Raw genomic sequence first — 27,648 nt, 5'->3', positions numbered from 1 at the left:
TTGTCCCTGCTCCCTGCCCGGCCAGCCTTCGCAGCAAGCTGCCCCTGCCCCTGCCAGGGGACGCTGCTCTGGCCTGTGGCCGTGTGGGTCACACGGGGCTCTGCCATCAACCCACACCACGAGCTGAAATCACGCTGGGTGTCACAGTCATGCTGTGACACCCCCTCACCCCACTGCAGCCTGAGCCCAGGGCTGGCAGCGGGCAGCCCGTGGGTTGGTGTAACCCCGTCTGGGAACGGGCTCGGGGCGGCCGCAGCCCGCGGGGACCAGTGGCGGGGGGCAGGGCCCGTCCCCCCCCTCCCCTCCCCAAAGGGTAAACGCAGTGCGGGATGGAGAGCAAAGGATTGGAGAGCAAAGGGCAGGGAGCGTCGGGAACAGCCCGGGAAATCCCCCTGCCCGCCCGCTGGCGCTGCACCCGCGGCCAGGCGGGGAGACACGCACAGGACACGCAGCGCTGCGCCCGGCCAACGGGGCTCCCGCAGCCCCGGGCACCCCCACGGCCCCGGCCCTGGGGCGCTCAGGCCCCTCGCAGCCCCGGCGCGTCCCCCGGGGCGCCGCCCGCACCGCTCCCCCTTCCCCGCATCCCGGAGGTGTCCCGTCCCGTCCCGCGCCACCCCCACCCCCCAAGCCCCAGGCCCCAGGCCCGGTTCCACCCGGGGGTCCCCGTGCCCACCCCAAGCCCCACAAAGCGATGGTGCGGTCCACCGGGTCCGGCCACCGGCAGCCAGCGTGGGCAGCACCACTCACCGCGGCGGGGGGGGGGCCGCGCAGCCCCTCTCGGCGCCCTCTCCCCGCGCCGCACGCCATGGCCGCGGAAGGGCAGCGTCTCCTTCCCCCGCGCCGCAGCCTACCCTGAGCAGGGGCGGGGCAGAGCCCACGCCCCCACCCGGCCCCCCTCCAGCCAATAAGAGCAGAGAGCTGCCTGCCCGCTCACCAATCAGAGCGCTTCCCTGGGCCCGGCTCGAGGACCCGGCGCTAAGTACGGCTGAGCCGCGAGGGGAAGGGGCGGCGGGGCGGAGCGAGCGCCCATTGGGCGGCGGCTGACAGCTCCCTCCGCCGCGGCTGCCCGGCTTAAAGGGGCCGCGCCCGCCGCCCGCGCCCCGCCGCCTTCAGCCGCTCCCGGGAGAGGCCGAACCCCCGCGGGCCGCCGCCCTTTCCCGCCGCTCCCCTCCCTCCCCGGCGCCGCCGCTCGGCCGGTTGGGCCGGGTGCCGGGAGTTCGGAGCCGGCGACACGCAGCCCTTTTAAGAGGCCGCGGTGCGGCTCGGGGAGGGCATCGCTCGGCGCTATAAAGGGCGGGCGCGGGGCGGCCGCGGTGACAGCGGGGGCGCGGCGCGGAGCAGCGCAGGCGGCTCCCCGGGGCCGCCATGGATTTCAACGTGAAGAAGCTGGCGTCGGACGCGGGGGTCTTCTTCTCCCGCGCCATGCAGGTGAGGCGGGCGGGCCGCGGCGCCATGGCAACCGCGGCGGGGGGGGGGGGGGGGGAAGGGGTTCGGGCCTGGCCGGGGCCTCCCCGCGGCCTCCCGCCCGCCCCCCGCGCACGGCGCCTCTTGCTCGTCCTCGGGGGGCTTCGCTCCCCCGCCCCAGGAGCAGCCGCCGCCGGGGCGTCGGAGAGGCGCTGAGCGGCCCCCGAGCTAAAGCCGGGGCCGCCCGGTGAGGGCTGAGGCAGCGCCCGGCCCCAGGGGCGCCTGAGCCCCCGGCCTGCGCTCGGGCGGGGGGAGGACGCTGCTGGGGAAGGGCTCATCTCCCAGACGCGGCCCAGGTACCCGCGCCCAGCCCCGCGGGGGCCTCTGCCCTTCGCTAGGGAGGCGCGGGAGCGGCGGCCTTGCAGGTGGCTGCGCTCCGGCCCCCCGGGGGCTCGGGTCAGGGGGGCTCCCAGGCTCTGACAGGGCACGGTAGGGAGCTGCTGGGGCTGGGCAGGGGGCGTCTCGGAGCGAGGGGTGTGTGTGTGTGAATGGGGCGTCTCGGAGGGGCGGGTGTGTGAATGGGGCGTCTGGGGGTGTGAATGGGGCGTCTCGGGGAGGAGGGGGGTGTGAATGGGGCGTCTGGGGGTGTGAATGGGGCGTCTCGGGGAGGAGGGGGGTGTGAATGGGGCGTCTCGGGGTGTGAATGGGGCGTCTCGGGGAGGAGGGGGGTGTGAATGGGGCGTCTCGGGGGGTGAATGGGGCGTCTCGGGGAGGAGGGGGGTGTGAATGGGGCGTCTCGGGGGGTGAATGGGGAGTCTCGGGGGTGAATGGGGCGTCTCGGGGGGTGAATGGAGCATCAGGACCCTCCTTCACAAACGAGTTCAGGAGCTGCTTAGGGATGCAACGCCCAGGAAATCTGGAGGAGCAGAGTTTGCAGAGAGGCGGCTGCCGAGCCCAGCTGCTTCTTGGGCACCAGGAGTGGCAGTGGGCTCTGGGCTGGGCAGGAGGAGAGGGGCGAGTCGGAGTTGGTTGGGATCCTGCCTGAGAAGTGCAGTCCAGCCACTGGCTGGGCTTCTCCTTCCACCTATTGCATGGGGGAGGCTGCTAAGCAAACAGAGCCACGTCTGGTTCCAAACCTTCTGTGCAGTGGAGTAATTCTGGCTCTTTTAGGAACTGGTCCCCTGTAAACAGATATCACCTCCTGTAACTGTGCCAGTGAGTCATATGTTATGAAAAAGAGAGGTATTAACTACAGGTGCAAAACAAGGAGCAGATGGAGAGCTTAAAGATGCCGTTCTCATGCAAATGACCTTGGTGGCAGAAGAAAGAAAGAAATGCTGCAAAGAAATCTTGTGTTTAGAAATCTCATTGTAAGTCTCTGATAAGTGGCTTTTAAGCTTCGAGGCGTAGGAAGGAGACAGGCATGGGAACAGTGTCTGCACACAGCAACTCCAGAGCAAGGAGGCGTTTATAAATAGCGGCTTCTGCCTGCTACACCTACTCCACATCATCTCCTGTATGAATATTCATATGACTAATTACAGTAGTAATTTCTTGAGACAAAATGGGTGCTGGTACTTGTGGAGGGTGCACAGGTTTGGTTGTGTAAGGAGAGGAGCCTGGAAGGAAGCTAATTGGTGAGGATGGAAACCACTTTGAGATGGAATTGCTGGGGGAATGGGCTTGTTTGGGCTGAACCTGAAGAGTTGGGGTTCAGCTGTGGCTGAGCCCTGCACTGGCTCCACCAAGAGCCTCCACCAAGAGCAGAGGTCTGCTGTTGGCAGTAAGGATTGGGTTTGTAGCGCTCTCTTGCACAGCAGATCTTCCAGGAGGGGAAAATCAGACCTGTCTGGAATCAGCTTGGTTTTCTATAGCACTGGAGATGCTTTCTTCAGCTCCAGGCATTTAACAAAGTGCTGTTTTACTGGAACTGCAGCCACTGGGAGATAAATGGACTGGCCATTATGTGCTGTGCCACTCAGACAGCATTAGCTAGTGCTGTCTGGCTGAGGTGTCTGGCCAGCACATGAGAGCTTAACTCAGACTGGAAGAAGGGCTGGTGGCATTGCTCAGTGAGGGGAAAACAGGGCAGCACAGGTCAGTGCACTGCATCTGGGGTGACTTCCCTGAGGCTTAGGGCAGGAGCTGTCCTGGCTTGAAACCTATCAAATACAACCTGGTGTAGGTGCTGGCTGAAGGATTTTGGATGAGGTTTGACTTTACTCATGACAAAAAAATCCCCCAAGAAAAGAACCCACAACCTCAACAATCTACTCCCTCCTTTCTGTGGCTTTTCCTAGCTCAGGTGCCAGTTGGCAGGACTCCCAGCTGAGGAGAAGCTAGGCAGCTTGAAGGGCTTGTGTGTGCTCCTGGCTGGACACCCCTGTGCCTGTCTCCAGCAGGAGCAGGGCAAGAGTGGCTGTGACAAAGCAGCTGCAGAAGCATAACTGTCTTACCAGGCTTGTGTATGTGGCTCCCTGACCAGGCAGTGTCCTGGGGGCTTCATGGCACCTCTTAATGCTGCTTGGAAACAAACCAGGGATGAGAAGTAGAGGAGGGAGGTGGTGGTGAGCAAGGAACACGCTTCTAGGCTTGGGCAGCTGCAAAGATAAAGAGCTTTTGTAGGATCCAGCATCCCACTGGAGGATGTGCTGTACTGACACTTGCACCACCAGCCACAGCCATGGAGTGGATGTCCTCAGAGGGGGTGCAGCACGTAGCTCCCAACAGCTCCATCACCTGCAGAGGTACTTCAGACAGGTGATGCTCTTCATCTTCACTGAAGACTCAGGCCTTTCTCTTTGATCAGATGCACCTTGCAGGTATCAGGAAGTGGGTTTGATCCCAAAGCTCTGCTGACAGCTCCAGCTTTCCTCCAGCACTAGCACCTTTCCTTCCAAAGGTAGCAGGTCAGGTGTCTGCTCTAGGCAGGCTGCAAGCCAGACTCTGAGATGCCTGCAGATAATTGTAGGTGTCTGTCTCTTGTCAGGCCTGATGTAAACTGTCTCTGGGTGGAATTGCCCAAGTGAGAGGACAGATTCTGGGTGCTCATCCCACTGCTAATCCAATTACTGCTGGCACTGGGAGGTTGACTTTGCCTGTCTCAAAGCTCCTGAAGAAAGACAGGCTCCCTGTGTCCCCACTCTGGTGATAATAGACTTTTTCCTCTCTGCTTGCTGACCTTACTGGGGTTGATACCTTGGATTTTAAGAGTCAAGAGAACATGAAGTGACTGAAGAAAAGGGTTTTAAAGGCACCAGGAACAGGCCAGAGCATGTTTCCATTTGAAACGTGCCTGTTAATCCTGGAGAACAGTGTTTTTTCCTCTCCTGCATGCCTTGCCCATGAGTTAACCAAGCTGTCCTGTTAATGGCTTCCTTCTGTCCTCTAGCACAGTTTCAGTTGGCTCACAGCTCAGCTTTCCTGACTCCTGGTGACTGAGTACTTGAAGCACACTCTGTATCCTGTCCAGAGCAGTTGAAATTCAGGTAGTTTAGATACTGACTGTGGCTTCTTTCCCAATACAGCCCTGTACAAGGTGGAAGCAGATTTGCCTCAACCCATTCTGCTCTGCCTCTGAGCTCCACAAGAGCAAAGGTCCACAGCCTGGGCATTTTGGAGGCTTGAGAGAAATCCAGTGGCTCCAATCTACTGGCAGGTTCAGGGGACTATTCCTGCTTTAATTCTCCTGGCCCTGGCTTAGTGTTTATGATTTAAGGTGGAAAATCACAAGTAATGTCTTGCTGGAAAAACTGGGGACCCTGGAAGTGGCTCAAGGGTCTGAACTCTGCTACCAGGTGCTCTGCAAGGGAACTGCAGCTACCCCATCATTGCTCATAGAAGCCTGTGAGGGGAGAGGGATGGGGGGGAAAAGCCATGCCAGCCTGGAAGAGACACAAGTCAACTTGTGCTGCATTGTGAAAACAGCTGTAGTGTTGGCATAGCTCTGTGGGAGCACTGGGAATTTATTGGCCTCACTCCTAAGAGGAGAAAGGTGCTAATGCTCCAGCAGAGAAAACAACACTGCTATTTTAAAGCCTGATCCCCATGGCCTGGAGTCTCTGGGGTGATAGGCACAGCCTGTCTGACACTGTTCCTGCAGTGCAGAGGGACCCATCCAGCTCAGCACTGCTGAGCTCCTGACATCCCAGCAGTGTCTGTGCCAACTCCCTTGGGGAAAGGGGACTCTCTGCCCCCCAAAAGTGGATGCAGGCAGCTGCCCAAACTGCAGCCCAGCACAGTCTTGCTGCTTCTGGGCCTGTTGCCCAAGTGCTGCTCTCCTGATCTGTCAGCCTGCTGCCCCACACAGGCCCTGATAATGCATCTGGCATTTCTGCTGGCCAGCCAGAGGAAACCCAACCTTTGGCTGAATTATTGATGCCCTGGAATGCAGCACCACTCTCCTTCCTGGAGAGCCAGAGTGGCACTGACAAAAGGCTGCCCTGCATTATTTATCACCTCCCCAGCACAGAGAGGGGACTGGTGCTCAGCTGGGGCAGCTGCAGGGACGCTGGGCAGGATCAAAGGAGCCTCTCAGGATGCAGATCCTGGAGCTGGCTCAGGGCAGGGCTGTTGACCCAGCCATCAGGTTCTGGAAAACAAATAGGAGTAGTTTTCCTGCAGCAGGAAACTGCAGGTTCTCTGCCCACCTTGACTCCCAGCCTGTGCTAAAACCAGGACTCCCATCTGCAACAGTCTGGAGTATTGGGGCTGCAACAGACACCTCTCAGTCCTGGGACAGGAGGACACAGAGTATTTTTAATCCGTCTTTTTGGAGCCAGGAAGCACGAGTGGATGAGCAGTTCATCTCTCCCTCTGCATTTCTCAGCCTCACAGTGAGCTCTTATGTCTGCTCAGCAGAGAGGGAAGATAATGACATTTCTGTGAGTGGGGTGGGAACAAATTCCTCAGAACAGAAGTCCTTTATGGGGCAGTTCTGCTTGCAGTGCTGGAGCAGCCAGACTTCACAAACTGCTGCTGTTCTACCCTGCTTTTCACTGGGGACACTGGCTTGGGCAGCCACTTCAGAGGGGCTCAGACCTGTTGCCACCTGAAAGCTCAGATCTCCACCTGCTCCAGACAAGAGGAAGAACCAACTCATGGGATAAGGTGGTGGGACTTACCTCTAATCTTCTTCCCTGGCTGGGCTTTCATGAGAAGCTGCATCTGATGTCAGTGCAAGAGGTGGTCCTGCTCTCCCTGCACCTGATGGCAGGTCCCCAGTAGTGCTGAGCTCTCTGATCCATCTCAAGAGTCCCATTAGAGGTCAAGCTGAGCTGGATCAGTGACTCCCTGTGCACAGACAAGGAGGTAGAAATGTGTTAGAGGGGAGGAAATGAGCACCCAGTGCAGCAGCCTGCAGTGAGGCAGTCCCCACTGCCCCTGGGCTGTGCCTGGGACTGGGCTCTGGACTTGTGGGCAGGGGTGGGGGACATGTTGAGGGTATTAAGTGCAGTGACAGTCTCCCAGCATGTGAGCTACAGCCCCCTGTGCCCTTGTACCCCCACTTCATGACATCCATGCCTGCTTTCTAACTCTGAAATCAAGCCTGGATAGGAGATTGATTTCTGTCCTGACCCTCTGGAGCCAGAGGCTGGGATCCCTGCCCATCCTCCTGCTGGGGCACAGCCTGGGCTCAGAGTGAGCACAGTGGGTCCCCTCAGCCCCTCTGCAAGGCAAACAGCTTTCAGCCTGACCAGAGCTGCTTGGAGATGCAGTGTGTGAAGATAGCTAAGGACCCCAGAGCTGGAGCCATCCCAGAGGCTGGCAGCAGCACTGTGGAGATGCTGGAGGGCTTCAGCAGTGTCCTGACTCTGCAGCAGTGCTGTAAGAAGCTGACACATTCAGCTGATAAGAAACTGGGTTTAGGCCTGACAGCTCCAGGGCAGATGATGGTGCAGGAGAGTCTAAACTGCAGGAAGAAGAGCTGGAATTGAAAGTGAGATGAGACCTTAGGAAAGGGGGGCAAGGGAGGCTGTGCTGCTTGCATCAAAGAGTCTCTTGGCTTGTTTAAGAAAGCTCTTAAACAGATGACTGGAGAATTGGTGCCAAATACCTGGGAAGCCCCAGTTTGCTGCATGGCAGTGACTCAGCCCAGCCTGGCAGAGCCTGAAAACAGCCCCAGGCTTCCAACAGTGAGGGAGGAAGAGAGCTCAGCCACTCACACATGGCTGGTAGCTGTGTGTGTCCCCCAAAGACAACCATCTACATCAGGTACAGAGCCATACAGACACCCTCTCACCTTGAACCTGCTTTCAGCCATGTCCAGCCACGGGGCCAGGGCAAGACTGAGCTGAGAATAAACACCAGGAACCAGGAGCAGAGGAGCAGACCAGGGAAGCAATCCCCTGGTCATGAGTCCTGGGTCCCCACAGGGCTGCAGAGGGGGGAGTGTGACTGTCCCTGCAGCTGAGAACCCACCACCACCATCCAGCAAAGCAGATCACTGGCTCTAGCTCGACTCCTACCCAAACAGGTCACTGTGTAAACATACCCCCAGGGCTTTATCTCAGCCATCTGGATTGTGCAGAGCTGGTAACAGGACTCCTCAGGCTGTTTACCTGCCTCCTGTGCTGGTTCTGGGCTTGCTCCTTATCTCAGCCTGTTCCCAGCACGGGGCTGGATGGAGCTGGGGCTGTTGGGCAGCTGCAGGGACAGAGCTCACCACAAAGCCTCTCTGGAAGGGCAGCAGGAACAAAACCCATGAAGAAGGCATCTTGGCCCACCCAGAGCTGAGCTGTGGGATAGGGGAGGGGAGAGAAGGTACAAGGGGAAAATTAGACAGGAGCTGTGTTTAATGTAAGACTTTTAGCCAGGCTTTAATCTCTTGGCACCCAACTGTACCAGGTATTGTACAGTACCACAGCCTGATAACTCAACAGTGGCACCAGAGCCCAGAAACAAGGACTCTGTAACCTCTGTAGGATCCCAAGCAGCATAGCTGTCTATAAAGGGGTGTCTTAGTGTGGTCCCACAAGATGCTGGTTCCATCAAGAGCAGGGAATTGTGCTTAAAAATACACTGAAGTTGGCCAACTTCACTGAAAGGAGTGACTGGAAAACGGGGATGGGGTGGGAGGGAAGGGGCTCTTCTCCCACAAAACCCCCAAGGAAGAAATGGGGGTGTCCTGGCCATCTGATGCTGCCCCACACTGACAGATCTCTCATGCCAGATGTGGGATGACACTGCTGTCTTGCCCAGCCTGCTTCTCCCTGCTGCCAATTTTAACCTTAAAAGAACCACAGAGGGAGGGAGAGTCCCTTGCCAGCACAAATCTGAGTGCTGAGACAATTCAGACATGGCTGTGTTTCTCTCACCCTGCTTCACAGCATGGCCTAGAGGAAGAACCATTTCCTGGAAGCATTTTTATCTAAATCCAGAGTTTGAGCCTCCTGGAACCTCAGGTGCTCAGCTGGCAGCTCATGAGCAGGGCAGGAGGTGAGCTGGGAGGCAGGGCTGGGCAGTGGGTCTGAGCTGTCAGAGGGCACTCCAGCCCTGGAGCAAAAGAAGGTGTCTGATAACATGAGAAGCAAATGTGACTTGGGAGGTGGTAGTGGCATTCCTGGTCCCCCTGGGTTTGCAGGACAGAGCTGGTTAGGAGGAGGTGAAGGGAGCTGGTGCCTTACCTCCCCTGTAGGATGTCTCTTGCTCTCCTGATGATGTTCTCCAAGCTGTGTGCACGGTTAACAGATCCATCACAACAGGAGTATTTCTGTATTAAAAGTTACTTCTCCCAGAACCTCTCAGACCTGGGCTCTGTTTTTAGCCCAAGACTTGTTCCACTCCTGGGGAAACTCTTTGTCCTCTTCCCCTGAAGGATGCCTGGGCTCCAAGAATGACACCTTGGAGGCTTTTCAGCTCTGCTGAGATGAGTGCCTGAGACAGAATAAGCCTGGGTGTCTCCTAATAGCCCTAAAACACATTATCATTTTGCTTTAGAAGAACAGGCCTTTAATGACTGCCTTCTTCCTGCAGTTTACTGAAGAAAAGTTGGGCCAGGCTGAGAAGACTGAACTAGATGCCCACTTTGAAAACCTTCTGGCCAGGGCAGACTGCACCAAGAACTGGACAGAGAAGATCTTGCGTCAGACTGAGGTCCTGCTACAGCCAAACCCTAGTAAGTCAGGTTCCTCTGACTCTTGAAGGACAAATACCACTTGCAGCTGGGTGTTAAAAGACGTGCCCTCTGGCAGAGATCCCTGTTCCAGGGAGTTTGTGGGGGTTGGAAGAAACCTGGATTAGCAGGGCCTGTCCTTGCTTCCCTGCGTCGCTGAGATGACTGGCTGCTGCTCTGCACTGCCTGGGGAAGGAACACCTTATCCTGGTGCTGTCCAGCACTGAGGGCTGCATGGGGTGGGCCTGCCAGTTCCAGGGGTCCCTCCTTCTTCCTCCATCCTGTAAGCACTGGTGTCATCCTCACTCCAGGTGCCAGAGTAGAAGAATTCCTCTATGAGAAGCTTGACCGGAAGGTGCCTTCCCGGGTCACCAACGGGGAGCTGCTGGCACAGTACATGACAGAAGCAGCTAATGACTTTGGGCCAGGGACACCTTATGGTAAGTCAGCCTGGCTCATTAAAAAGCCCTGGTGCTGCTTTGGGTTGACTCCTGCAGCATGTCTCTTGAACAGGGCAGGTTGGCCTGTTCCCTCTGTGGCAACCTGCCTGTTCGTGTGCCAAAGCTAATGCCAGAGAAGGGTCTTCTCCAGCACAGAGGCAAACAGCCCACCTGGAGTAGGAAATCACTCTTGCTCCATGGCAAAGCATCCTCCATGCTGGGGGTGGAAAGGGGCAGGGGTCTCCCCATTCCTTGTACAGCCCTCAAGTCTGTCAGAGCCAGAGAAGAAACAAAGACACATGGATCCAGCTGGTGGAACTGGGTACAGGAGGCAGAAACTACTGTGTGCTATTTCTGTGGCTTTCTAAACTGGCCTGAATGGGGAGTTGCAGTGAATGGCTTTAGCTTTGTCCAGTTGGAGCATGGTTGTAGCTTAAGGAGGTGTCTAGTTGCAGAGTTTCTCTGGATTGAAGGGGAGAGCCATCCATTAACCGTGTCCTGCAGGTGGAGGGTGGAAACCTGTCTCCAGCAGTCAGTGCCTGGCCCCTTGACTTCACAGAACGTCTTTCTGCTCTTAAATTCTAACAGTCACCTTTTTTTCTGGGGGAATTTTGGCCTTCTTTAAGCAGCAGACCTGCAGAGAGGCACAACCTTAACTTCCAGCTGTCCTTGCCTCTGCCATGAGCTTTGTTACTGCTCTCCAAATCAATAGGTGTTCAATAGTGAGTCCTGCTGCAGGCAGCCCAGCTGTAACTGTGTCTGTAGCCAGCACTGCCTCATCAACTCATCCTTTCTGCTCTGGTGCTTTTTAATTTGCTGCTCTGTTCCTGCTCCTCTGTTTTATGAGACAAAGAAAGATCCTTCTGCTCAAGCAGATGTAGCAGTGAAAGGACATTAGTGGAGTAAGTGCCTCAGCAGATAGATGAGATCAAAGCTGCTCTAGAGCAGCTGAGAAGAGGCTTCAGGCTAAGAGCAGACTGTAGTTAGGACCAAGGCTGGTGTGGCACAGGCATAATCACCTTGTTCAAGGAGGGTACACTGTGCCTTTGTCCCCCAGCACTGGAGCCTGGTAGCTCTGGGTGGGTTGGCACTAGCCAACACAGTGGTAGCTGGTTTCTCCTGGAGTTGAAGGCTTCTGTCCCTGCAGGGAAGACCTTGATAAAGGTTGGAGAGGCTCAGAGGCGCCTTGGTGCAGCAGAACGAGACTTCATCCACTCTGCCTCCATCAACTTCCTCACCCCGCTGCGCAACTTCCTGGAAGGGGATTGGAGAACCATATCTGTAAGTACCCATATCAGGGAAGGGAAGGGGAAGCTTTGTGTCCCCCAGAGACAAGGAGGGCAGGGGGACACAGTGCTGGAGGACCTCGTTTCCCTTCCCTCCTGAGAAAGGAGGGCTTCATATCTCTCCCTCAAAGAATGTAAGGATAAGGAAAGACCAAGCCTAGATCTGCCCAGGGCTCCCTGCAGCAGGGAAGGGCTGCCAGGTGAGGAAGGGATCCCCTGCAGCTTGGTGCCAGGGCCCTGCCCAGGCTGCCTGGTTCAGGTGGTGAGCCTGCATCCCCGGCACCTGACGAGATGAACACGCCAATTACATCCCAGCAGCACTTTGTGCTAAGGAAACAGCTTCGATTGATAGATGATACCTTGTCCCTTCCCTTCCCCAGCAGCTCCTAAGCAGTCTCCTCTTACCCCCCTTTCTGTCCCTGTCAGAAGGAGAGGAGGATCCTGCAGAACCGCCGCCTGGATCTGGACGCCTGCAAAGCCCGGCTGAAGAAAGCCAAAGCTGCCGAGGCCAAAGCAGCGGTAACTCCTTCCCCCCTTCCCCCCTCCGTCCTCTGGCCCCAGGGCTTGGCTCACATGAGCAATGCCACATCTTCTCTGGACCAAACCAAATCAGGCTGCCCTACTGTGTCCTGGCTCTGGCAGGCATGGGTGGGGGTGTTGTGTGTCTGGCGTGCAGGGAACCGGGAGCAGGAGCCACGCGCCTGCTCCTCGGGTGTCCCCCCATGGCAGGGGTGGGATGGTCAAACAGAGAGTTTGGAGCTTCCAAAAGCTGGAAGCTTCTACTTGACCCAGGCTCCTGTCTGCTGACTGACAGGAGTTGCTGGGTGATTTGTGGTAGTAACTCAAAGGCTGCATCTTCTGAGGACTCGCTGCGTCCCTTGGGGGGTCTCAGAGCAAGCCAAGAGAGAGCTGAGCTGGGAGGTGTGCAAGGGAGAAGCACCCTGGGGCTCTGCAGCAGTCCCAGGCTTTCAGACCAGTTAGGATTTGGCCAGCTCAGCCTTCCCCAGGCAGGAGTGCCATGGGAGCCTGTGGGGGTGGCTAGGGTCAGTCTGTCTGTCCAAGGCCCTTCCTTCAGGGATTCCCCCAGTCCCCTTCTGAAGGGGATGGTGCCCCCAGTTAGTGGGAAGTGGTGACCATTTCTTTATCTTAAGCTGAAATCAGAGCAGGGATTCAGATACCTCCTGTGCTCCCTCCCTTTCCACCCTCTTTACCCTGCTTCCTACATGAAGTGATCCCAAAGCTTCTCACCTGCACACAGACCCTTGGGTGAGGGACTTCCCTGCAGCCAGAGCGCTTGGTTTCCCACTGGGACATCCCAGGCAGGACACAGAGCCAGTCTGAGCTTTCCAGGGCACTCACCCCAAGCCATGTTTCAGCCCCTCTCCCTCCTTGAAAGAGATGAGCAACCACAGCTCTTGTGGGCACCCATCTCTTACCCAGCTAAGCTTAAAGGTGGGGTCCCTGGCTTCAGGATGCCTCAAACTACTAAAAGACAAGGCACAAGTGGGTACACCCAGCATGGGGTGGGGGGAGAACAGCTGCCTCTGCTCTAGGTGTGCGAACTCATCACTGGACCACAACATTCCCTGTAACATGCCTGGAGTCCTGTGTCACCCCTCTCCATCCAAACCAGCCTGAAGCACCACACCTCTCCCAGCTCCCCCCTCTGTGGTGCCAGCTTGTGTTCCCACAGCTCGTGTCTCATGACTGCCCCTCCAAGCACGCTGCTGCCCAGCCCCTGAGCTGCTGTTGGAGTGTCTGGGCTTGTGCATTTCCCCTGGAACTCCTGCTTTGTCCTTCCTGTTGATGCTGGTTTGTTTACTAACCTTTTTGTTTTGTTTCTTTGTAATTTGCTCAGTGTGAGGGAGATGTGAGTATTGACTGTGCTAACAGTGCTGTGATATTATTTCCCCTTTAACACCTCTCATTGTCTCTTCCCAATTTAAAATGCCAATTTGTTACCTCTCTTTTCCCCCTGGGACTGGCCCTGGGGCATGTACTGAGCATGGGCAGGGCTGTGGCTGCCCAGGGAAGGTGCCCTAGAAAGATGGAAGTGCCCATCAGCTGCCTGCAGCCCCCTGGAGCATGCACTGTCCCACCAACACTGCCTGCAAGCAGTGCTCAAGGGGGGGCCTCCCAAAAAGACCCCCTCAGGCTCCTCCAGCTGCAGGCAGGAGGAGGTGGGGTTGGGTGGCCAGTCCCTCTCCTGGAAGGGAGGTGGTGCAGAGACAATGACAGGCAGGAGGTCTGGCTGTGGTGCTGTTCTGTCCCCCAGGCCCCAGGGCTCTGCCCGTTCCCCCCATCACAGGAGCTGAATGGGGAGGGGTGGGGGGTTCATTCTGCCCACTGCTTGCAAATACAACTCGTCCATGTGTGGGAGGGCAAGAGCAGCTTGCCTCCTTCATCCCATGTGCTATGACTACTTCTGGGGCTCTCTGGAGACCAGGGAATAGGAGGAGAGGTTTCTCCAGTTGCTCTTAATTTAAACAAACCAGAAACAAACAACAACATAAACCCATCAACAGCTACTTCTGTGGAGCATCTCCTCTCCTTGCAGGGAGGGGTCAAGCCTGGCTGTTGTGCTGCCCTCAAGCCTCACTGATGCATTTTATTCCCTCTATTTGGGTTTGCCTTGTAATAGGAACCACTCCTCCTTATCCCTTCCTCCAGCCATCCCCAAAACTCCTGGATGGTTTTAAAAGCAAAGTAATCTCTTCTTGTTGGGACTGTCTGACTGCTCTTCCACACCCCCTGGTCACTGATTCCAGCTCAGAGCCCAGCAGATTGGGTCAGTGTGTATCAGTAGAGCTGGGTGAGCTGCAAGGAGATTAACCTGGGAGAGGAAGTGTGGGGTGAGAGAGGATTCACAGCATAGCTGGGTCACAGCTGCCACGTGCACCAGCCTTGCACACTGACCTGCTGTGCAGGGGGATGTCCTGATCATCATGTCAGCATGGTGACCCTGATGTAAGCTAGCTGGTTGGCCTGGCTCTTTAGGTGATGCTACAGCTAAAGGCCATCCTAGGAGGAAGCCAAGACTTATCTTAGCTGAACTGAGAGACCATGTTATGTTATGTTTAGTGAGCCCACAGCTGTGGGGGGGGGGGTGGGCTGCATCCCTTGCACTCCCAGTGAGGAGAACCTCTGGAGCACTGAAGTCTTCCTGCCCCAGGACAGAGGTTTAGCTATGGAGAGGGTGGCTTGGAGGTTCTGTGACCTCTGGGAGGAAGACTCATGCACTGCCTGTGGCACCAGGAAGGCTCTGGGCTGGATCTGCCTTGGCTCTGTGCTGTACTGAAAAGACCTGAGCCTGTTAGGAGGAAACACACCTAGAGGCTTGGTGAGGAGAACAAGAAGTGTTTCTTTCAGAGGCACTATGGAGAGGATGCTGTGGTGCTGGTAAAGGTGCCCACTTTACAGGGACACTCCCAGGATGGTAGGCAGGAAGGGAGGGGAAAGAAGGTCCTGTCTGCTGGGCTGTGTCATGAGCAGCCCACAGGCTGCAAAGGGAAGGGACACACATCAGGGATTGTCCTGTCTCACTGCACTCAGCTGTGGGAGCAGGCAGCTGTAAGTTCAGGCAGAATTCCTAACAGCAGGAACACCAACAGCTTCCCACCCACCACTGCCCAGGCTGCTGGGACACCTCCCTCCCTCCTGCCATCCCATCAGATCTTGAACCAAGCTCCCAGCAGCCAGGAAACCCCCCCCAGTGGTCCCTTCCTCCACCCACTGCCCAGCTCCCAGCTCCTCTTCATGACCTGTACCTGACCCTCTGTTCCCCCCAGGCTGTGCCTGACTTTCAGGAGACTAGACCTCGTAATTACGTTCTCTCCGCCAGCGCCTCAGCGGTAAGACTGCCTCCCCCTGGAGATTGCCTCCCCCTAGATGTTGCCTCTCCAACCTCTTCCTGCCCCTCTCATCACCCAACTTAAAAACTCAGCCCCAGTGCTCTGCTGTTTTCAACATTTTAACCTGACCTGGGCTGCCTGGTGTTCCTCTGACAGCCCAAAGGGTGCAGATCCCAGGCTGCACGGTCAGGGTCTGGCACCTCTGCTCCTTCCCAGTTCCTCTGCCAGTCCATTTCCACATTTCTAATGAGGATCTCCTGAGTGGTTTTGCTGCTAGTGGAGCCATTGAAAGCAAACCCCAAAGGCCAGCCTTTCTGGATGGTTCCACCTCACAGGCACGACTGCCCATCAGTACTGGGGTGTCAGTGCTCAGAGGCTTCCTGGCTGGGGAAGAGAAGCAAAGGTGGAGGAATCTGCCACCCAGCACACCAGTAACACAGTGGGCTGCCAGCACAGGACTGTCTATCCTGCAAAGAGAGGTCAATCATTCTCTTTATCTCAGGGCCTGTTACACAACTGGGTGTGCTGGGGGTGGGCACCTAGCCCCTCATAGCATCTCTACTGCATAGCACCCAGCAGCTGCAGGCAAGTGATTGGCTTCCCATGCTGTCTTCACTGCTCCCCACAGCACAAGGTCCCATTTCTCGTTAAAATGTTGAAAACTGACCCATCTTGCTTCCTAAATAGCATTTAGAACAACACTGATGCCTGTTGATAGAACAATCTGGAAGTGGAAGGGCTGGGGAGTGGGATCTGCAGATGTGAAAAAGGACAGCCCAGCCTTCTAGCCAACAAAACCCACCCTAGAAACCAGTTGGATTTGGTTAATGGGCATCCCATCCCACGTGGAAAAAGAGGTATGTCTGAGCTGATAGCATCAGTGTTAGTTCCCAGGGGGATCTGTCCTGACCTTGGAGAGGGATGCTGGGATCAGAAACAGCTTCACACAACAGCTAGAAAAGGATTAACTGGCCTGGTGAGGAGAGTCCTGAAGAAGAAGCTGGTGCTGCTGTAGCAGTTCCTCAGTTTCCATCTCTCCTAGGAGAGCCCATAACTGGTTTCTCTCTGAATCAGCACAATAACAGACTAAAACTGAGCATTAGGAGAATCAGGAGAGAAGCTGGGCTTTCCCTGCCTCCAGCTCGCTCTGAGTAGACCAGAGTATCCTGACCATTCCCAAAGCAGACCTGAAGGCAAGTGTCTCTGTAGGATGCATTAGCATCTTGTAGAGCACCCAGAGCTCAGTTGAACATGCCTGGACACCCCCAAACTGCAGGCTGATCTGTTTGCTGTGTAGCAAAGCTGCTCTGGGGAGGAGATACCAAGCACAGACACAGGACAGGAGAAAGAGATTTTGGGGGGGTGGGGGTTAGACCACAGGCATCTACCCTGGCACTTCTCTGCCTGGCTCAGTGGTGCCTCTTCAGAGCTCTGCTAGAGCAGCTCTGACAGCAGTGGTGATGACATGGGACAGGCAGAGCAGGGCTCTAAAGCAGCCAGCACTGACCCTGATCCCTTAATCACCTGTGCTGGTTGCACAGCAGGGCCTCCTACCAGGAGTGCCTGTAGGGAACCTGCCAGCCAAGCCAGCAGCAGTCCCCACACCTTCCAAAACCATTCCAGAGGCTGCAGCTGCTGGTGGAAGGGCCACCTGAAGCCCAGCTGCACTAGCAGGGTGACTTGAACAACAATTAACATCCCTAATCAGCAGAACAGGGGCTAAGCCCAGACCACCCCCCAGCTCCACACAGGCAGGATGGCTTCACACCAAGCTCTCTAATCCCAGCATCCATCCCAAGGGCTCAGGTGCTGCAGCAAGGTAGGAGCTCTTCATGCTGTTGCTCTGCTTCCCTTCCAGGCCAGAGTCCCTGTGCCACTTCACTCTCAGCCTGTACTGCCTGTGCAGGGCAGCAGTGGCTGCTCACCTTGGGGCTGAGCTCTGCTCCCTTCTGGAGGGAGGGTTTGCTTGTGCCCAAGGTCACAGCTTTGCCTTACAGGTGAGCAGCAGGTCAGCTCTCTCCTGGACCACGTGCCCTCAGCAGGGCCCCCATTTGGACTCTAAATTCACGTTGTTGGTTTTGCAGAGAGGTGGATAACATGGTGCTTGTGGGTTTTTTCCCCCCCCCTCCTCCCAAAACAGGGCTGAGGTGGAGGTAGACCCACCTGGGGATAAGCACCCCCCTTGCTTTGGATGGGTTGGAGGCTGAGGGGCCATTTCTCCTCTCTCCCACACTGACCTGTTGGTTTTTGTGTACGTGGACTGCACCAGCCCCAGGACCCCTTTCCCTCAGCCCCTGCCCCTCGCTGCACACCCAGCACTGATCCCAGGAGAGACACGTTGAGTGCCTTACACAGGGGGCCTCTGGCTTGAGCTGGGGTGGGGGGAGATGGGTGCAGGTCACAGGCTGTTCTACACCCAGAGCTGCCTGAAGCACTTCTGACCAGATGGTGCTTCAGCCCAGGGGTGGATGTGGGTGAAGCTGGAGACCCCCCCAGCACTGGGGGTCACAGCTGGAGGGTGCCCAGCAAGGCCAACAGAAGAGAAACAAACCTGGCTATGAATTCAGTGGGTGCTGCAGCAATTAACAGGGCCTGAAATGCCCAGCAGCATCCAGGTTAGAAGACCTGCAGCCAGAGGGAAAGCTTCCCCTTGCCTCTGCAGGAAGCCTTCCTCCAAAAGCCCAAGATGTGCTGACAGAGGCCTCGTGCCAGAGCAGCAGCTCAGGCTGGGACCTGCTTCTCAACCTTCCACCACCCACCTTCCAGGGTGGGTGGGAGCTCTCAGCCTGAGGAAGGGAAGGGCCTTGTGTCCCCACACACAGCTGAGATTGCCCACACCTTACCTGAGCCAGCTTCTGACCTGCTCTAACAAAACACCCACCCAAAGGTCAGAGCAAACACCCAGCCTGGGCACACTGAGGAGGAACAGCCTGCAGGGACCAGCCACCATACCACCAGTCAAAGAGAGAGAGATGCCCATGGGCTACCTACCCAGCAGGAGCAAGCCAAGGCACCTGGCACCACACCTCCCTGCTTCAGACCTTCACCAGGGCAGGCAGCTCCTCCTCATGCTCCTTTTATTGCCTGGTGGAGCTGTTTCTTGATGGGCTTGGTGGGTTTCAGGTGGGCTCTGGTAGCCTGTCTGAGGGCAGCTGCTGGTGAGCAAAGCTCACCAAGGCTCAGCTGGGAGAGCTTGGATCCCATTGACCCGGGGTGATGTCTCCCCAGGGCTGAGGCAGGACTTGTCTGCTGAGGAAAGGCCAAGCTGAGGACCTCTGGGAAGGCTCAACGTGTTTTTCTGCCTCTTCCCTTCCTTTCCCATTGCTGTGCTTGGGTTTTGTTGTTTCACGTCCTGGAGCCAGATCCCAGCAAGCAGCTGGCAGCGTTGTGCTGCCTGAATGTGCCCCTGTGGGTGAGGAGAGCAGGAAGGAGCAGGGAGACGTCTTGCCTGGCTCAGAGGGAGCAGGAAGGAGCAGGGAGACGTCTTGCCTGGCTCAGAGGCAGCAAGAAGGAGCAGGGAGATGTCTTGCCTGGCTCAGAGGCAGCAGGAAGGAGCATCCTCCTCCTCCTCCCTGCAGCCACCTCGTGCCCGTAATCCTGGCTGGATTACGATCCCATTAACCTGAGCTCTCTGGACCAGTGGGTGAGGAACACTGACCTCCATCTGGCTTGAGCTCCTGGCAGTTCCCACTACAGTTTGTGGGCTCAAGCAGCTCACTTGCCCCTCCAAAACCCTAAAATAAGGGCTGACCTTCACCACCAACCTCTGCAGGCTTCAGAGGACGCGGTGGCCTAATCCTCCTCTTCCCAGAGCCCGCTGAGTGCAGTTGCTGTAAACAGGGAGCACTGCTGGGCTCAGGGGGGGCACAGAGTCACTCTCCCCATTGTGAAAGAGAGCTCAGGGTGTGAGGAATGAGGGGAAGGGGCAGGGGCTTGGCAGCTGCTGCTGGGTGAAGGGCTAGCTGGTCCCTGGAGTTGGCCTCTTGTGGCGGCGGCGCGGCCTTGCCCATCGGTGCTGCCGCCGAGCGCTTCTTGACGTCTCCCAACACTGATCTCCTTTCCTGTTGCTCTGTGGCCCCTGCAGCTTTGGAGCGACGAGGTGGAAAAAGTAAGTACCCAGCCAAAACTGGGCTCAAACCTTCTGGGTGTGCTGGGGGTGGGAGGGGGGGTGGGATCAGGGGGTGGCGGGGTGCTGCGGCCTCCTCCCTGCACACGCGCAGGGGGTGAGCTGTGGGGTGTTACTGGTGTTGGTCCCGGCTCCAGTTCCACAGCTGGATGGTTCAGTGGGACTGATGGCAGTTGGGGAAGAGCCTGTCCCTGTGCCCTGGCTGTAGGTGGGTGCAGGGGACAGCCTGGGCACGCCAGGCACACGTGGGTACTCGGGGCAGCGCTGAGAGCCCCTGCGCTGGGCTGGCAGGAGCAGAGGTGATGCTGTGATGTGGTTCAGCTCTGCTCCTGTGGCAAAAGGTCCTGCCTGCTCTGGTTTCTGCATGTGCCATGCATCAGCCTCGTGTAGCCCCCTGCCTGCTTCTCCTGGGGTCCGAGCAGGAGCTGTGAGCAGAGCTGAAGCCAGGCCAGAGGGTTTTCCCCAGCAACAGCCCCAGCTGGAGGAAGCGGCTCTGCAGGGGGAGGGGGATGTTTGGGGTCTGCTGTGGAGTTGACTGGGGGTGAGCTGAACTTTCTCTTCTGAGTGGATCCACACAGGCAAAGCCCCAGATCTTGTCTCTTTTCTGGGTTCCCTGAGGGGAGTGTGACTGGTCTGAGAACCTCACGGAGGGATGCTAGTGAACTAGAGACCAGGGTGAGCTCTGTGTGGAGCTCCAGCATGGCACAGAGCTTCCAGAGACCCCCTTCTGGGATCCCAGTGCCTTTCATTCCCCAAACTCCCCCAGCAGCCCTTAGCCTGGGGGTCTGAACTGCCTGGCACGTTCCTGCATGCTGTGCACGGTACCACCCTCCTCCTGCCTCCCTGTGAATGCATCCCCCCCGCTGACCGGCTGGTCTTGCACCAGCTCATCCTGTGTGTTAGCTCCTGCTGTCCCTCAAGGAAACAGGCTGCCTGTGGGCAGCAGTGAGTGTGCAAGGCTCTGGTCCTGGTTGGTTAGACCAGGGTATGTCAGTAAACTTCAGCCTTTGCTGTGTGTTGGAGAAGCACAAGCCTGGAAGGGACCTTCCAGCTGGCAGCCCCGTGGGCTTTAAGGGAAATTACACCCTGGGAGCGCTCAGAGCGATTGGGGAGAGGCAGCGGGAGGAGTCCCGGGCAGCGCTGAAGGGAGCCTGTCACCAGTTTCGAGGAGCTCTGCTGCCCCTGCGGTGCGGGGCTCGCTGGAGCTGGGGGAGGCACCGTGCTGGTGGCTCCTGTTACCGTCCCCTTCGCCTTTAAATAATCCCTCTCCTGCAAAGGAGGCAAGAAAATAGATCAGTTGTGGCTTAAAATAGACAAATCTGATTACAAGGCAGTCACAGTGTTTCTTTGTCCTGGGCTGGCTGCTCAGCAGAGCTGGGGATGCTGTTCCTGGATGAGGGGTGGGAATGGCCCCACGGCAGCTCCTCTGCTGGCCCTGGGTCTGCCTGGGGTGACCCTGCTCAGGGGCACCAGCGGCGTGGCCTCTGCTCTGAGACTCCTCAGCCCGCTGGGTCAGCTCCCTGGGGTCAGCTCCAGGCAAGTCACTCCTGTGCTGGAGCGGCTGGGGCACTCCCAGAGCAGCAAAAGCAGCTCTGTCACCCCTCTGATGGCTGCAGCCTCCTGGGGAAGGGGGTGCAGAACCTGTACCCCTCTCCTTCCAGCTGAGCACGTCACTTCTGTGCTCCCAGTCACCACACACCCTCCCAGGGAACAACCAGGGTGTTCCAAGGCCTGAACAACCAGGTGTTCCTGCTTGTCACCCCTTTGCCTCTGGCACAGGGAGGGGACAGCAGGCACCAGAGAGCACCCACCTGCTCCAGCACTCTGGAGCTCCTCTCCCTGCAAGGATCCACCTGGCCCTGCAGAGCTGGTGCACACACGCTGTTTGCTGGGGGAAGAGATGCTCTGTCTGTTCTGTAAATGGGGCTCCTGGAATTCCTGGTGCCTGCTGTGTAGCTGCCCTCTAGTAACCACTGTTTAATTCCTCCAAGCTCAAAACAAGCAGCTACCTTCAAAGGAGGGGTGTGACTGGGCTGTTCCTCTCTGGGCTGTTCATCTCCACCACAGAGAGATGCAGTTGGCAGCAGCGATCTCATAGATGCTCCCTGGCCTCAGCCTTTGTCCTGTGGTGACAAAAAGGGTGCCAGCCACAGTTCCCCTTCTGGAGAGAAGCCTGGGGAGGGTGTCAGGTTCCTGTGGCTGTTGGCTGAGGGATGGCTTGTCAGAGCTGCACTGCTGTGGGCTCGTAGGTGTGCTGAGCACAGGGACTGTCCTGTTCCTGTGACCTCTGCAGGGGACAGGTACTGGTGAGCAGCACAGGCTGGCAGTGCTCAGAGTCCCACAAGAGCAGCAAAAGGACCTGGGCTGGCACAGGACAAGATGACAGAGCCTTTCCCTGCTCTAGTCCTGTGGGAGTAGGAGCTTCCTAGCTTGATGCATCAGCCTTGAGCTGCTGTTCCACAGCCTGCTGTGATCCAGTGAAGGGTCAAGCAGGAATGGAGCTGAAATACAGCCAGAGGCCTCTGGGATCCCCACCCAGGGTGTCCTGTGCCCGATGCTGAGGTGCACATGGACCCTACGAGCCAAGGGCACGCTTGTCTCGGTGCCAGAAGGGGGTTTGGTGGAGGAGGTGAGGGCTGCCTGTCCCTGGGAGGGGCAGAGCAGGGTCCTTGCCCTGTGCTGGCTCGAACACCCTCTCCTGTTTGCAGGCAGAGCACGAGCTGAGGCTCACCCAGACCGAGTTTGACCGCCAGGCAGAGGTGACACGGCTGCTGCTGGAGGGGATCAGCAGCACACATGTGAGTCTCCCAGGTAACGGGGGGGGACAGGGTCTGTGGGCACTCTTGGCTCCTTTCATGGAAGACACCAGGAGGGTGCTGGAGCTCTGTACTGGGAGCAGAGGTGGAAGAGATCATAACTGGAGGCTGCAGGAACCTCCTTGTGAAACCCAGAATACTCAAACCAAAGCCCCAGTGAGGCACGGGCAGGCAGTGCCGCTCTGACTCCTGCAGCTCTGCAGCCCTCTGGGGCTTCCAAGCCAGGAGAGTTGTGGTTCTGCCCTTGCTGGAGCTGTGGACAGCCCACACTGGCATGGCAGGAGCAGAGAAACGAGCGTGTCCTCATGCACTGGACTGCACGAGTCTGCTCCCCGTGGGGAGGTGGGTCCCGGGGTACCCACAGAGCAGCTCATGGTCCTTCTCCCTCCAGGTGAATCATCTTCGCTGTCTCCATGAGTTTGTGGAGTCCCAGACCAACTACTACGCTCAGTGCTACCAGTACATGCTGGACCTGCAGAAGCAGCTGGGCAGGTGAGACAGGCACCTTCTGTGAGGACTCTAAGGGTCGCTCAGGGGCTTCCCCCAGCCCAGGCCCCCTCCCCCAGCCCATGGCACCATTCAGGTAGGACTTCTAAAGTCCTCTCCAGGCTCTGACAGCCCCTGTGCTTACCCCAGTCCTGCTGGTAGTGCCTTCAGAGCAGCCTCTGCCGTTGGCTCCATCTGGGGTTTATTCATCCAGCTCAAAGCCTGATGGCCACGAGCAGTGGAACATTCTCCCTCTAAATGAGTTAACTCACATGGGAGACAAGTTCCTGTTGCCAGGCAGCGAGCAGGAGCGTGCTGAGCTGCACAGCAACTGATTCTGTGCTGCTGGCTGTGCATCCCCTGGGCAGGGGCTGGGCTGTTTGTCTGTCAACCTGTCACCTCAGCGTGGTGACCCAGGAGGGGCTGTTGCTTCTATGTGATCACTCACTACTCCTCTTCCATTCTCTTGCATGCTCGCAGCTCCAAAGGAGAAATGTAAGTAGGATGTGGCACAGGACTGGCTCTAAGAGCTTTTCACCCCAGCCAAACCCTGGAGTCTCTGCAGACTCACTACAAAGGCCAGAGCTGCACTCCCTTAGTGCAGAGTGGAGTATCTATGGATAAACTACACTGAGCTCCATGACACTCTGTCCAGAGAGCCCAGAAAGCCTGGGAGCCTCCAGCTGTGGCATCCAGCTTAGCAGCACCAATGACTGTCCCTTCCCTGAAGGACTAGCAGGCTGAACAGGTAACACAGCCCTTGTGAGAGCAGGGAAGGGCACAGCACGAGTGAAACAGCTGCAGAGCCAAGAGTGGCACCTGTCCAGAGCCCTCCCCAGCTTCAGGCTCCTACTCTGCACGCTCAGTCCCAGTCCTGCAACGGGACACTGGAGCCCAGCGCAGCAAACATGACCTGTTGTGTTGGCTCAGCACCTGAGAACTGAGGGTATTTCCCCACAAAAGGGCAGTGTAGATGCTACAGCTGAGAGCTGGAACTCCTGAGTGTCAGTTCTGCAATGTGACTACAAGAATGAGCTCGAATGAGCCTTACTGAGCTGCTCTCTCTCTCTCCTGTGTAAGATTTTCAGGCACATTCGTAGGCAACACCGAATCCACGTCTCCCCCAGCTGCTACCTCTCCTCCAGCCGTTGCTGCTGCCACACTCCCTGCTGTGCCTACTATTCCAGTTGTGCCCACGATTGTTGGGGTGCCTAACACCGTGGCAGAGAGCGTACTGAACCCCAACGAGGTGAAGCCTCCTGCCAGTGGCACACGGAAGGCCAGAGTGCTCTATGATTACGAAGCAGCCGACAGCACGGAGCTGGCTCTCCTGGCAGATGAGGTTGGTAGCTTTCCTCTCAGTTCAGTTCAGCTGGAGCTCCCAGCAGCCTGTTGTATTTCCCTTTCCTAACCCTGTTTCTATGGAACTGGTAATCATCTTGACACCAGTACCCACTGAGCTGCAGCGAGCTCGTGCTCACAGCCAGTTGTGGTTTAAGACCATCCCCCCCAGTAACTGCCCCGTTCCTGATGGAGCCTGGGGGTACCCCCAACAGAACACCCCCATACTCATGGTCTGTACCATGACTTTACCCACCAGCAGTGGGAGAAGCTGCTGGCAGGAGGCCTGGCTTAACCCATGCTGAAAAAAAGGGAAATTCAGCTGCTGCAGCCTCTTTTTGTTGACCTGCTGGAGCTGTTGTGTTCAGAAGGGCTGACACAGCAACCCCACACTGCCCTGTATGCCAGAGTACCTTAAACTGATTCGAGAATGAAAAGGCAACAGGGCCAGCACTGGGCAGGTTGCTGTAGCTCTTCTGTTGCAGGCAGCAGCTAAAAGAAGCCCAGAAGGGTTCCTTGAGACCCCATCTGCCTGGGCTTGTGGCTCAGGCTGCGGGGTGAGGTGCTGCCTAACGCCACCTTCTCTCCACAGATGATCACTGTGTACAGCCTGCCCGGCATGGACCCCGACTGGCTCATAGGGGAGAGGGGGAACCAGAAGGGGAAAGTTCCTGTCACTTACTTGGAACTGTTAAGTTAAACATCTCCAGGAAGACGAATGTCCAAGCAGAATGCACCCCTCATCTCCTGGCACTTCTAACGCCGATCTCTCCATCCGAGCCCATTGCTCTCTCCAGGGTTGACACTCCATTGCTAATGTGGGAATGGTGGGAAAGAAGTGGTGAAACTGTTACAGGGAGTTTTGGGAAGGGGTTGGTGGCACCCCAGGCTGAGCTGGGTCCCTGGCAGCACAGCCTGCTTGAGGGTAGTCTCAAGATTCCTTGATCTCTTTTTCTCTACCCTCCCTTTATCACGCTGTCTCCCTCAGCAGCTGCTCCTGGGGTTTGAGTCCCACGTCCCTTGTGTCTGCTGGGGGGTTGTGCCCATCTCACTGTCCTGTCTGCTCCTCCTCAGTGGGAGAATCACCCGAGTCAAACCCTCAGGCACTGTGCTGGGCAAGGGTCTCACCCACCCAACCCCTCTGACATGCTCTTGCTCTTAAGGAAGGGGAATTTAAGAAATAAGAGCCTGTTCAGTGCATCCACCTTGCTCACAGCGATGCAGAGCTCTAGGAGCCACACTTACTCCCATGGTGCCGGATGGTTTCAGTCTAAAACTGTCCTCTGAAGCTGGAAGGAAATCTCTTTGTGAAGACCAACTTAGTAATAGTGTCTTGTCTGTGGAAGCTCAAACCTCAGTGCAAGGGACCATGCATCTTGCTTGCATTTCCTCTGAGAAGCCGCTCTTGGACTGCAGAGTTTACAAGCCTTTTTACAAGCTTCGCTCCCTGTGTTAATTGTCTGGGCTTTTCTCTCAGTGTGTCTGTTCCAGGCATGTTTTAGCCTGACTTTACTTTCACCCCCAGCTCACCGACTTCCCCACTCCTTCCCCTCCCAGTCTCAGCAGTGAAGAGCCTGGGTGCATCCCCGTACCGTGAGCAACACTCCCACTTGCTGGTGTGTCCGAGGAGCTGCTCCTGGCCATACACACATTAACCAACGCCGGGTGCTCTCCATGGAAGGGGTGTTTAGCACAAAGGGAGCACCCAGCCCTGCTAGAGCTCACCTAAAGGACTTCCACTGCTGCCTAACTCGTTTTCCACTCAAGCTGGATGGAAGAGAAACTCACCCACACCAAGCTCTGCGTTCCCTCCCGTCCCCTGGGTATGTCAGAACTCTGCTTGTTTATTGATCTTTTGCACTTTCCCCGACCCTATCGCGACCACTCTAATGTAACAGGGCGCCGGGCACCTCTGTATGTAGGGCTCATGGTTTTCAGCACTTATTTGCCAATAAACAAACTGCCTGACCTCCTGCCTCAGCATCTGGTGTGGGCTCAGGGCTGCCCTCACTGCAGGGACAGCCTGGGAGGGGAACTAGAGGGGGGGAGCTGGGCCCTGCTGCCACCCCAGGCTTGGAAACCGGGTGTAAAAGCAAATCAAAGCTGCTCCCTCCTTCCTCTCCCAGCTGGAATTCCCACCAGGCCTTAAGGTTGTTTGTGTCTCTCGGTTCCCTTCCCAGAAAACACATCTTGGTTGCAAGTAGAGATTCAAGAAACAAAAAGCTCCTCCTCAACCCCAAGCAAAAATAGAGCAGCAGTATGACTTCAGCTGCTGAGAGACTGGAAATCTGTCCTAGAGCGAGCACAGACTTTATTGTTGTTATGGAAACTACATCTGCTAATTGAAAAGCCTAAAGCCTTGTCCCTCACACCCAGCTTGCACAGAACTCCTGGGAAAAGCAGCTGCTGAAGTGCTCTGTAGTGTGGAAACAGCACTCAGGTTTTCTACAGTTAAAGGAAAGGGAGTGGGGAAATCACATCACACTCCTGGTCAGTTCTACAGCTGCCATGCTGACCTCAGCCACAGTCTGACCCTCTGCAGACCTGTCCCTGCCCCTGTCCCATCCCATACCCCTCTCTCAGGCCAGTGACACCCCCTTTCCCTGCTGTCCCTCTCCCCGGTGCATTAGAGAGGAAGAAGGAGCTTTAGCAAAACCAGCTGCAGCTTAATGATGCAGAGAATGGTGTCTCCTCCCTCGGCACAGCCAGACAGGAGCCTCTGCTGGCACCCCCTTCCCTCTGCGCTGGGAAAGAGCTCAGGCCAAACCCCTCACTGCTCCCAGCACAAGGTTCTCCTGCTGTCAGGGTGAGGGGCCCTCGGCTGGGGGCTGCTCCGTGCCCCTGAGGGGCGGGTAAAGGCCCAGCTGCAGCTGCAACACTGCAGCTCAGGACAGGAGGCTCTGGCTGCATCTGCTGTTCTTTGCTGCCTGGCACCAAGGGCTCCTACCTGGCATCATGAACTTTAGTCCTAGAGGAGCTACCCAAGTGCTTTACTTCTCCCTAAATTCTGTCCTATCCATGCTTGCTGGGCACTAATAATGCAATTAGCTTGCTGTGCCTAACAGGAGTCATCAACCCCCAGCCCCAAGCAGAATCACAGAACCACAGGGGTTGGAAGGGACCATTGGGTCCAACCCCCCTAAATACCAAACTTGCCCAGAGGTACCATGCTCTGGCTTTACTTCCACGCCTCACAGCTGCCTGTCACCACACTGCACCTTCTCAGTGCTGGTGCTCCCAGCTCCCCATGGCAGGAAGCATTAAGTGGTTACAGGTAACCCCACCTCAGCTCCCAGCCCTGTCACACAGCAGCTCAGCCCAGTTTCTGTACCCCCATCCAGCTCAGCTCCCGTCTGCTCAGGGCCACTCTGCCCCAGCCAGCTCAACTCCCCCCAGAGCCACTGGGGCAAAGTAAAACCCGATCAAACACGTGTGCTACAACATCCCCACCCTTCAAAACCCCCTCAAAGCAACATCACCTCACTTTCTCACTCTCATCTCTCAAAACCATCGAGATTAAAAAGGTTCTGATGGGTAAAGCAATCAGGTGTCTCCCTAGGAAGGAACAGGAAGGTTCCAGGCTCACAGCTACACAGAGATTTGACTTCTCCCCTTGGAAGTCTGCTGCAACAGGCAGAGTAGCAGCTGGGACCTGTGTGCAGGATTGTTTCCAAGGAGTATTTTATAGTGATGCTTGTTTAAATCCTCCTACAAGGGTAAGAGAAAGGGAGAGGGGGTGGGAAACGTGAGGGAATCAACCTTAGGTTCTACCAGCTCCAAACAGG

The 27,648-nt window shown here is 56.9% G+C and overlaps 1 protein-coding gene across 2 annotated transcripts; it reads left to right on the top strand.

Moving 5' to 3' along the window:
• Window positions 1-1,352: 1,352 nt before the first annotated feature.
• On the top strand, window positions 1,353-25,822 carry SH3GLB2 (SH3 domain containing GRB2 like, endophilin B2; the record flags this gene model as incomplete). 2 transcript variants are annotated; one of them, XM_084272660.1, is made up of 13 exons in its annotated part: window positions 1,366-1,428; window positions 9,379-9,520; window positions 9,829-9,957; window positions 11,105-11,238; window positions 11,670-11,762; window positions 13,102-13,113; window positions 15,032-15,094; window positions 19,179-19,202; window positions 21,929-22,018; window positions 22,428-22,528; window positions 23,003-23,017; window positions 23,603-23,864; window positions 24,456-25,822. In XM_084272660.1, 13 exons carry the CDS (start codon window positions 1,366-1,368, stop codon window positions 24,561-24,563), a joined length of 1,236 nt encoding a protein of 411 aa, XP_084128786.1. In that variant the 3' UTR covers window positions 24,564-25,822. The 2 variants fall into 2 exon arrangements, with proteins under 2 accessions (XP_084128787.1, XP_084128786.1); XM_084272661.1 differs by lacking the exons at window positions 13,102-13,113; window positions 23,003-23,017 and having other exon boundaries at window positions 1,353-1,428.
• Window positions 25,823-27,648: the final 1,826 nt, after the last annotated feature.

Source organism: Gallinula chloropus, assembly GCF_964237585.1.
Source record: "Gallinula chloropus genome assembly, chromosome: 18".
Taxonomy (NCBI): Eukaryota; Metazoa; Chordata; class Aves; order Gruiformes; family Rallidae; genus Gallinula; species Gallinula chloropus.
Note: the sequence above shows the minus strand (reverse complement) of the source record. Positions and strands in the feature narration are given on the sequence as shown.